Raw genomic sequence first — 11,545 nt, 5'->3', positions numbered from 1 at the left:
CCTTTTCTCTCTTCCTCTCCCTCTCTCATTTCCTCTCCCTCCCTCGCCCTCACCCTCACCCATACCCTCTCTTTCTCTATTTGCCTATTATGTTTAACATCTTATCTCTTTTTCTCTCTCCTCTTATTCTCTCTTTTTTTTCTCTCTCCTCTCCCTCTCTCATTTCCTTTTGCTCTCTTCCTCCCCCTCTCTCATTTCTTCTCCCTCCCTCTCCCTCTCTCATTTCCCTATTATGTTTTCGTCTCTCCACCCTCTCCCTCTCCCTCCCTCTCCCTCTCCCTCTCTTTAATTTTCCTCTCTTTCTCCCTCTCCTTCTCCCTCATTTCTTCTCCCTCTCTCATTACATACAAATTATACAAAATATAAATAAATAAGAGAGAGAATACACTCTCCCTCTCTCATTCCCTCTCTCCCTCTCTCTCTTCCTCTCTTTCTCTCTCTCATTTCCTCCCCCTCCCTCTCCCATTTCCTCCCTCTCCCTCTCTTTAATTTCACTCTCTTTCTCCCTCTCCCTTTCCCTCATTTCTTCTCCCTCTCTCATTATTTACAAATTATACAAAAAATAAATAAATAAGAGAGAGAATACACTCTCCCTCTCTCTCATTCTCTCATTTCATCCCCCTCTCTCTTCCATTTCCTCCCTCTCCCTCCCTCTCCCTCTCTTTCTCTCTCATTTCCTCTCCCTCTCTCAATATATATACACAAATTATAAAAGCAAAAGGGAGAGGGAGAGAGAGAATGCACTCTCCCTCCCTCTCCCTCTCTCATTTCCTCCCCATCCCTCTCCCTCTCCCTCTCCCTTTCTTTCTCTTTCTCTTTCTCTCCCTCTCTCTTTCTCTTTCTCCATCTCCCTCTCCCTCTCTTTCTCTCTCATTTCCTCTCCTAAACAAGCGAAAGAAGAAGAGAATTAAACCCTAAACAAGCAAAAGAAGGAGAGAATGGACTCACCGATGAGATATGGCGAGGGTTTGTCGGCTCCTCTTCGCAATGAAGGCTCCTCCTCTCCTTCACGAACGGCGGCGGCGGCGGCAAGCCTTCTTCCTCTCCCTCTCTCACCCCATGCAAGACGGTCGCTCTCTCTCTCGCTCTCCCTCTCGAAACGTTCGACGAAAATGCGCGAAATGAACCCGCGCTCGGGTTTCGGCCTGTTTTTTTTCCCTGTGGGGCGTCCCAAATAGCGACACAAATAGGGACGCCGCTACCTGTGTCGCTACTCGCCATTGCTATATGTTTAAATCCTTGTAGTGGTAGTGGTGCAGGCTATAGCAGACTTGTCACTCGATCAAGACCCTCACTAGTGTCAATCAATCTTCAGATGAATCGATTCATCAATTTGTGCCTTGAGCCAACTCTAGAGTCTGGGAGCTTGGAGGGGAGCGTAGAATGTAACAGGCCACAATGCACACAAATCAGAAAGGCAGGGTTGAGGGCTGAGCAAGTCTCAAGAGACTCAAAGTTCAAACTTGAGTTAACTGGAGTCTTGAAAAGTTGCATGTTAAAACGAGAGTTCACTCAACTTCACTGTTCATTCTCTCTCTCTCTCTCTCTCTCTCTCTCTCTCTCTTTCCAGATTGTGGCAACTGCCACGAGTCAGGTGACTCCTGAGTCAACTTTAATTCTAATTAAAGCTAAAACGTTTAAACATTCAAGTTTAAACTTGATAAGTTAAAAGGTTAGTTCAAAATTAAAATTTAATATATATTATTTAAAGTCCTTTTCAATATATATTCAGAAAGATCTTATCCTTCTACTTTAATCATGAGAAGGATATTCTCCTTCTATGATAAATGTGAACCGGCCCATATCCTTTTCACATGTATTTTTTTACAAGTAGGCGGTTCCTCCTTACACTGAATCGAACGAGTTTTCTCTTAAAATAAACAGGTCTTAGGATGAACTGAACCCGCCTTTTCCCGAACACTGCTATCTAGACTCCGGAGGGCTTTGAGGTCGCTTTTTCCAAATCCATGGGAATGACATCCGTGCTGCCGCCAGTAATGTGGCGACCTGTTGCGTCGGAGTTTATATGGAATAAGAGATTTTCGACGTTGATTTAAATATCTATCGATACATATGAGTTCGCATTTAGAGAAAAAGAAAAAAGAAACAGTGCAGCTGCTTGCAATGGAAACAGGTCACAAGAGCAGAGACTGCAGGTGGGCTTGTCGTTGCACTTGGGTGGGCAATGAACCTTCGAGGCGGCTCATAAATTCAACTACCTCCTGCATTGTGGGTCTGTCTTTGGGATCCTCTTTTGTGCATAGCAGGGCCACACCCAGAAGCGAGCTCACTTGCTTCCAATATTGTGCAGGTAGCGTGCCATCAGAAATTAGGTCAGCACCCATACACAGCTTCTCCAAACGCTCATCAAAGCTTCCATCACTGGTTTTGAAGGATAGGACCCAGGTGGCAAGGGTTTGGCCTGCCACGAACATTTCATCAGTAGGGCTTCTCCCTGTTAAGATCTCCAAGAGAAGGATGCCAAAGCTGTAGACATCGCATTTGAGGGTAATTCTCCCCATATTTGCGTATTCTGCGATCAAGCGAACTCATTAGTATTGGACAAATACACGATATATTTTTGACATTCTCCAAAGTGAGAAAAGGGGTTGTTTTCCCTTGTTTTTCCCTATAGTGTTGAACATCATGAGCTTCTGCTCGGGAGAGGCACCACATACCTAGCTAGGTGCAGTTGGGCAACCGCACCTATCTGGGGATGTGGTCCCTTCCTCGTCGTATAAGAAGCTGATGATGTTATCGTAATCGGCAATGTGAGAAAGATAGTAGGAGTTTGTCTAAAACTTCTTGTGTTGGTATGCTGAAGAAGATGAAAATTGCTTGAGATATCTAATTCTTACCGGGCGCTATATAGCCAAGGGTTCCTCTCATGTTCCGAGTGGTAGCTGACAACCTGGATCGATCCTGCATAACCCTCGCCAAGCCAAAGTCTGTGATGCGAGGTTCGAGATCTTCATCAAGCAGGATGTTAGTGGGCTTTATATCCAAGTGGATGATTGGTGTCGGGCAGTCATGGTGCAAATAAGCTAACCCTGCTGCAATTCCTCGGGCTACTCGGACGCGATCCACCCATGGAAGCACATGGTCATGCTTTAAACCATCATGTAAGGCACTGTCTGCGGCCAGGGGTTCTTTTATGTTAGATTGTATCTGGACAGAACTAGATGTGCTGCTGAAATACCATTTCTGGCTGAGATCCCCATTGGGCATATACTCTAGAATCAAGATGTCATTCTCCAGATCAGAATAATATCCGAGTAGACGCATGAGGTTTCTGTGCCTGACTTGTCCCATGGATCTCACCTCTGCAAAGAAGGGGCTCACCGGAGAGTTCCTTGGAAGGTCAAGCTTCTTAAAAGCCAGGACTTTGCCATCTTTTGTGACTCCCTTATATACCACACCAGTCCCCCCTGATCCCAGCACATTATCAGGGCTAAAATTGTTCGTCGCCTCCTGAATCTCTGTCAGTGTGAGCCTGAGAAACATTGGCTTTAACATCACGTCCTTGCCCTCTGTTCTGGGTAAGAAGTAGCAGAAGATGCCTATCAAAGCTATCAAGAGTACAGCTCCTGTTACTAAAAGACTGATGAGCAGGACGTGCTTGTTTTTGTTAGACCCATGTGGGCATGCAATGTGAAGCTTCAAGCCACAAAGCCTTGGGTTACCCAGGAACGAGGACGATGAAAACGTTCGGAATGAACCTGAGTCAGGAACTTCACCCTCTAGATTGTTATAAGATACATTCAAGAAGGAGAGGTTTGATAGCAGGCTTAGAAAGTTGGGTATCTCACCGGAAATAGAGTTGAAGGAAAGGTCAAGCTTTTGAAGATATGTGAGGTTGCCTATGCTCGTTGGGATCAAGCCAGAGAAGGAATTCCTCGAAAGGTTAAGCATGAGAAGGCTTGCAAGAGAGGCTGCAAGCTCAGAAGGAATGGAACCACTAAGATGGTTGGATGATAGATTAAGGTAATTGAGGGTAACACATGATGCCAGTGAGGCAGGTATGGAACCTGAGAGATTGTTGAAGGAGAAGTCCATGAGCTGAACTTGAGTCATGCTACCCAACTCCGGAGGGAGGGGGCCTGATAACTGGTTATTGGATATGTCATAATAGAGCATGTTGGGCAGTGAGGCTGCAAGCAAGGGACCCTCCAAAAGGTTGTTGTTCAGAGAGATGTTAGTGATGCGTGTGCAATTTGCCAGAGAAGAGGGCACCACTCCCGAGAGCTGATTGTTATCCAGAATGAGGTGTTCAAGTTTTGCGAGATACCCGAGAGTGGATGGGATTGATCCGTTTAGAAGATTCCTATTACCTGTTATTAGAAAGAGCTTTGTGCAGTTTCCTAGCTCACTTGGGATCCCCCCTGTAAACTGGTTATATTCAAAGTTAAGCTGTTCGAAAGCAGGGAGGAGGCCTAGCTGTGAGGGAAGAGTCCCTGTAAATTTGTTGTTGTTTAGAAGAAGCTTGGCCAGTGCTGAGGATGTATTGCCAATCTCTGGAGGAATGCCTCCGGTTAGTGCGTTGTATTGAAAATCATATTGGCTTACCTTTTGCAAATGGAAGAGCTCCTTTGGAATTGTGCCTGTAATACCATAATTGAATCCCAAAATCAAGACACCAAGCTCTGAACAGTTGCTTAAAGAGCTGGGTATGTTTCCATAGAAGTGGTTTCCTATCAATCCAAGGACTGTGAGTTGCGGGAGGCTGGTACCAATGTTTTCAGGCAAGCTCTCATTGAAAGAATTGCTCCACAAATCAAGGATGGAGAGGTTTGTGCAGTTGAGGAGATTGTGAAGGATTTGACCACCAAAATGATTGCCTCCCAATTCTATGTATTCGAGCTTGGACAGGGATGCAATAGTGGAGGGCACAGATCCATTGCAGCCATTATTCCCAAGAGAAAAGAAACTGAGGCTGTGGCGCAGCTGTGGGAACCACGATGTTGGGATGTTACCAGAGAGGTGGTTGTTGTAGAGGTTGAGGTGATACAGAAGGGTGCAATTTGCTAGTGATGGAGGCAAGCTGGAGCTGAATGTATTAAACGCCAGATCTAGATAGGCCAGGTGAGAGAGATTACCCAGTGAGGCTGGGATAGAGCCTTCAAAGGCATTTTGTGAGAGGTCAAGGATCTGCAGTGTAGGGCAGCCGGCCAGCTGGGTGGTGAGCTTGCCTTGGAGAGTGTTGGTAGAGAGGTTGAGGTGACGCAGTAGAGGCAGGGACAATGGAGGAAGCTCCCCACTCAAATTGTTGGCACTTGCCACAAGCGATCGCAAGTGGGTGAGGTTGGAGAACTCGTGTGGGATTGAGCCGTGAAGAAGCTGGTTATCATTAATGGAGAGCTCTGTTAAGCTTGTGCATTCACCGAGCTCCTTTGGCAGCGCACCGGACAGGCGATTGAAAGAGAGATTGAGGTAGGAGAGAGATGAGAGCTGGCCTAGCAGAGGCGTAATGCTGCCTTGCAACTGTCTATCTCCTAGTAGGATGCCTTTCACTTGGCGTGTCCCAGGACGACACAGCACACCTTCCCAGGAGCAGTAGTCAGCATTGCTTTGGTTAGTCGACCATTTCACGAGGGCTCCGGTAGGATCAGCTGTTATGGCACTGCGAAAGGCGGCCAGGACGTCCATTGTTGTTGAAAGTGCGGCTAAAGTCCCGGCCGAAATATTGGAGGCCAGGGCAATCACCAACAGGGCACCCAATAACCTTAGCTTGATCATTGTTTCCAACAGAGCGGCCCGGCCCACAACCTAGGCTTACTCAACTGTGTGTACTGCATGCATCGTGTTTGGTGTGAGCTCACTACGTAGTGTGTTTTGAGCTATCATGCTAGGAAGTCTACCGAGCGAAGCGAGCCTTCCACATATAAACGGAATGCAGGAGGAAGAAGGTGGCATGGGAGGCCTGCGAGATCTCAAGAAGGTTTTGCTTTTGGCACATTAACGGTGGTGCCCTTCAGAGCTCGGGGACCAGACTTTGCGTGGGACTTATTACTAATTAGTGAACATTGAAAAGTCTCCTTGCTTGCCGAAAGAATGAATATATTATATATGACCATTGACGACCTGTGCTTTGAAAGTCTAGTAGTTCAAAGTTCAAACCTTCAGGCTCCAGAGTCCAGAGTCCCCGGGGGTCGGCTCCCCACTAACCCTTCAATGCCATGACAGAGACATGACGGTCCACAGAAGAAAGAGAAATTTTGAACCACAAACAAATAAATCCTTCTCGTGGGGACGTCACTTGAGGACGCTTTCTAAATTCTACGATTTGAATTGAATTAGCTTTTTATCCCTGCTCTAATTCCAAATCTCTATATTTTCATTTCCTTCTCGGTGCTCACACCACCTCTTTTGCGACACCACCCGCTGCCTGTCAACGCAGTTACATATGTAGTAAGAGGAACTTCACTTTCAACCGGTTTTTTTTTTTGACAGTCTTGCCTGCGAAAACACACAAATGGACGGTTTTCTGTGAACACCGAGATTCACGACCAAAACTTTCAAGAAATTGTGTTTCCTCTCCACCAGCTTTTTGAAACGGAAGGCTTTTCGAAAACCTGAAACGCACTCGAAGATGAAGTGAACCCATCCTTTTCTCCATCTCAAACCCAAACACGCAACATTGAAACACACTCTAAGATAAAGTCAACCCATCCTTTTCTCCATCTCAAACCCAAACACGCAACATTGAAAACACATGCAAAAAGTAAAGAAAATAAATGAAAGGACTAAGTTGGCAGATATTGAAGATCTTTAGCAAAAGTTTGAGTTTCCCAACTAGTCATTGACCCCTAAAGACTTCCATTTTATGGTACAATGAGCTGAGGTTTTGGTCTTCAAGATTGGAAGGCCCATTTGAATATATTTTTTGCATGGAAAGACCTAAGTTCTAACTTGACCAAAAGTCTTCTTAAATTGAGTTGTAATTGTTTCTAGTATTATAATAATCTATAGTTGGAACTTGGAGGCCTCATCTATTCTATACATTATTTAGAGCTTTGCCTAGGGGATTTCGAAACCATAGGAAGGCTTTGAAGCACACATAGCACAAGGAGAAGGAGTTTGGTATTCAATGAATAAAGATGGCTTTCTCCCCCACTCAATTGAACACACTTACAGACATATATTCTCTCTCTCTCTCTCTCTCTCTCTCTCCAAATTTATCTTTTAATTAGATACTAAGCATTCCAAGCCTAGATTTTGCCGATCCTTTGCACCAGTATTCTTTTAGTGCTTCACATCGACGTTCGAAAATATATTTCATGTGGCTAAAGGGTTCATGGGAAGCTAATTTAAAAAATAGAATATAAACTTTGAAAGCTCTAGCAAGTTAGACTAATACATTGTTGAATGCACAAAAATGCAATATGTGGGGATATAGTAGTCTCTACTGTATATGGAGAGAAAGACCAACATTAATGGGATCAAGGCTAAACTATATCTCCAATGAAATCTTGTGACCATTTTTCAAAGTTTCTCAAAGACAAACACTTTTAATCATAGTTTCTATTCACATAAAGTTTATCATAGCATGCATATTATCTTCACACACTTAGCCACCATAAAATTGACAATCCATAAACTATATTAACTTCTTCATTATCATCATCATCATCATCTTTCTTTTCTTCTTTCTCCTCCTTCTCTCTCTCTTTGTCTCACATAATTAATAATTAATAGCATATGTATATAATTATATATGTATAATACATTAAGAGAAATATAATTATACATATTTTTTGAATAATTAGTGTATAAAAATTAAGGATTATTATTTACTTAATTATATAATTTATTAATAATTATAGTATATATGTTATAATTATCAATAAAATATAAATATACATAATAATTGATAATAATATATAATACAAATATCAACTATACATATACATATCGATTATAGATTAAGTATAATTTACATAATAATAGCTAATAGTTAATGACTAATACGTAATCAATGTATAGATGTATGTGAGCATGTATTTGTGAATGATACACACGTACATACACACATACATTTTTTGACCATATTCTTATATTTTCTATACTTTGTGTGTGTGCGTATGTTAAAGAGATATGTATCTATTTGTGTGGTCTTGTAAATATACGTATATGTATGCATGTGTACATATGTGTATATATGTGGTATACATTGCATGAATATGTTCAACCATTAAAATTATATCCCATCTCACAATGTTTTAAAAAACAAATAAACTCTTTTTGTATAGTGTATGTGATTTATGGATATTTTTAGAGTATGTACACATTGCATGCACATGTTTGATAATTAAAATATCATTTTACTTTATATATATATATATTCAAAGACTGATCTTTTCCCTTTCCATGATTATATCCTATATTCAATTAAAAAGGAGAGAGAGATAGATAGAGTATGCGTATTCGATTGGGGAGAAATGATAAAAAATAAAAATAAAGGCCATTCACCCTTTTTAAAAAAGCCTATCTTTATTTTTTGAATATCAAACTGACTCTTCTTGTGCCACATAGTCTTGGGAGCCTTCTCATTGGTTTGGGATTTTGAAGATGGAGCTCTCAATAATATATAAAATAGGTATGAAATAATATGATATTTTAACAGTTGAACATGTGCATGCAATGTGTATATAATCTAACAATAACCACAAATACACATACATTGTAAAAAAGAGCTCAATTTCTCCTTTTATCGAATATTATAGGATGTGATGATAATTTTAATGATTGAACATGTTCATACAATGTATACATACTCTAAAACCACACACAAATGCACATGGATTATAAAAAGATATGAACAATATGCACATGTATGTGTGCATATACATGTGCAAATACATACGCACGTGCGTATGCCAAATCCGGCTTGACAAAACATGCCAAATGTTCATAACACTGGTGCAATCTAGCACAATGACTATGTTTTCCAGTTTTGTATGATTAGACTTTGGTAAGCATTATGGAATAATGAGAAGAACATTGAAAGTTCACTACTCTCTGTTACAGCTCCATGTCTTTGTCTCTCTCTCCCTCTGAATCTTGAACATCTTTGTGTGCCAAGTGAGCTTGAAACACTGACACAAAGTGGAAAGTACAAGCTACAACCCACTGAAGTTAGGTGCATGACTACATTAATCATGGTGTCTCTTTTGTGCCAAGCCAAGAGGATGTGGAACCAAGACACCATGCTTAGTGCAAGCATAAGGAAAGACTTGCATATTTGTATGGCAAGCAAGTCTAGGACACCTACACAAAGCAAAAAGTACAAGCTATAAATTACTTAAGTCAGATGCATGACTACACTAATCTATTGTATCCCTTTAATGCCAAGACACAAGAATATGGGACCTAGGGACCATGCATAGTGCACACATAAGAAAAGCCTTGTGTCTTTGGATGCAAAGCAAGGCTTGGGACACTGACACAAAGCAAAAAGTACAAGCTATACACCATTTAAGTTAGATACATGACTACACTAATCCATGGTGTCCCTTCAGTGCCAAGCCACGAGGACACGTGACCCAGATACCATGTTTAGTGCAAGCATAAGGAAAGCCTTACACGTTTGTGTGTAAAGTGAGGCTGGGGACATTGACACAAAGTGGAAAGTGCAAGTTATAAGCCACCTAAGTCAAATGCATGACTGCACTAAATCCATGATTTCCCTTTAGTGCCGAGCCATAGGAATATGGAACCTAGACACCATGCTTAGTGTAGGCATAAGGAAAGCCTTATATCTTTGCATGCCAAGCAAGGCCTAGGATACTGAAACAAAGCTTTTCATATGTCAACATCTTAAGAAAGGCTTCTTCCTTTGAAAAAATGCCAACAGAAAAATCTCTAACTCTTTTTTCATAACACCCTTGACATGTATACCTCTTTTTCTCAACTCATCTTTCATCTAGATCACCTTATGTTGATCTAACAGTGTATATTCTAAGAAAGTGGCCTCAACACGGCTAGGTATATTAATCGAATTGCTTTTCAATTTTAAGGATATGAGATACATCATATTCAAATAAGAACACGATGCTACAAAGGATTTCCTTTATGAACATCATGTAGTAGCTTCTTCAAGAGTACAATTGGATGGTTTCACACTGGTATTACAACCTCCCTTTTTGCACAAGGGCTTGCGAGATTACTTCACGGGAAAGGAATTCCAGTACGCCCATTGTTATCCTAGTCATAATGATATCGGATGCCAAATCCGGCTTGACGAAACGTCATGCCAAATGTTCATCACACTGCTGCAATCCAGCACGATTACATGGCGCCGCCCTGATCACCAACTCAGCTCCACAACTCACGGCCAATCAATAAACACGCTGCCTACTACGCATGAGTGATTGCAATACCATCTCCAGCTCGACGCCAAGCTTACAATCATACTCCAGCTGATAAAGCACAGAATGCACGCCCCAAATCTGGAAGACAACTCTACCAAACTTCGTGTCTACCAACCAAAAGCAGCCCCCTTAAATCACAATATCGATAAGACAGCCTCTCCTTATGCCCATCATACGGTCCTTCTTCACTCTTGCTCCGTTAGCCTCCCCTCCCTCTCGAACCCCGCGAATCATGCTGACAGGTCGGCCTGCTCTCTCCGTCTCTAACTCAAAGCACACGCAATCCTCATATCACATAGCCACCTGCCCCCCAAATTAACAGCTCCCTCATAGCCTAAAGCTTTTTAAAGCCTTAGTCATGAAAAGCCAAGCTTTTTCGTTCTGTTCCACGCCCTGCTTTGGCTTTGCTTCTAGAAATAAATATTACACTTTTTTAATGAGAAAATCATTTACAGAAGATTTTCTTCCTCCTTGAGGCAATCCTTTGGGTCTTGAGTATGTCCTAGAGTCCAACAATTTTCAAAATACTGAAATATGCTGTCCCTGGAACCAACCCTTTGAAAATTCATAGTTGCACCTCTTTCATTATCACAAGAGTCCTTCTCAAAGCATCTTGAAACCATAATCGAAGCTAGTGAAGCTTCATATCAAGCTAAATAAAATATTGAGGATGATCACAAGAGAAGGTATGCCAAGAAGAAGTCAAGTGTGTCGTAGTTCCCCTTCGGGCCTTCATTAACATCTTCAACTTCGTTGAAACCTATTCATGAAGTGCTCCTACTAAATATATGCCTCCTTGATGCACCAGGTGCTCAACGAATCTTGCTTTGGAAAAAATGCAAAGCAAAATCAATGCTTTCAATTAAACAATCGATGCAATACACGAAAGGATGAGTGCACTAAAAGTATTCGTGCGCAGCCTGGTGTACTGAGTGCCACTGCATCATGCAAAATGCAAATATAATTCCTAAAAATTTCGAAGATCCTTAACCTCACCTCTCATCACTCAATGAAGAAAAATAATTGTACTACTCTCCACCCACTCAAATCTCACAAACTTGAGAAAATAACGGTCCTCATGATGTTGACCGAGTATACAACCCATCTTACAACCGGAGGAGTCCTTCAAGACCCTCAAACTCACCCATCCTCCTTGCCCTCTCAGCCTGAGGTTC

General features: G+C 41.9%; 1 protein-coding gene across 1 annotated transcript; it reads right to left on the bottom strand.

The window, feature by feature from the left end:
* Positions 1-1,677: 1,677 nt before the first annotated feature.
* On the bottom strand, positions 1,678-5,991 carry LOC148025263 (uncharacterized). Its single transcript, XM_087692260.1, has 2 exons — positions 2,859-5,991; positions 1,678-2,533 (listed from the first exon to the last, which is right to left on the bottom strand). The coding sequence occupies exons 1-2, from the start codon at positions 5,734-5,736 to the stop codon at positions 2,136-2,138; spliced, it is 3,276 nt and encodes a 1,091-aa protein (XP_087548386.1). The 5' UTR covers positions 5,737-5,991; the 3' UTR covers positions 1,678-2,135.
* Between the last annotated feature and the right edge of the window lie 5,554 nt (positions 5,992-11,545).

Source organism: Lygodium microphyllum, chromosome 14, assembly GCF_053477565.2.
Source record: "Lygodium microphyllum isolate KBCC chromosome 14, Lygodium_microphyllum_v1.1.10, whole genome shotgun sequence".
NCBI lineage: Eukaryota > Viridiplantae > Streptophyta > Polypodiopsida > Schizaeales > Lygodiaceae > Lygodium > Lygodium microphyllum.
The sequence above is the reverse complement of the archived record's forward strand: the minus strand, read 5'-3'. Positions and strand labels throughout refer to the sequence as shown.

What these genes read in the sequence shown, in the direction of transcription:
- LOC148025263 (XM_087692260.1), bottom strand. Translation starts at nt 5,736, where the DNA reads ATGATCAAGCTAAGGTTATTGGGTGCCCTGTTGGTGATTGCCCTGGCC. An exon ending in CCTTGGCTATATAGCGCCCG is followed by an intron (nt 2,534 to 2,858) that starts GTAAGAATTAGA and finishes GCTTGATCGCAG; the next exon opens with AATACGCAAATATGGGGAGA.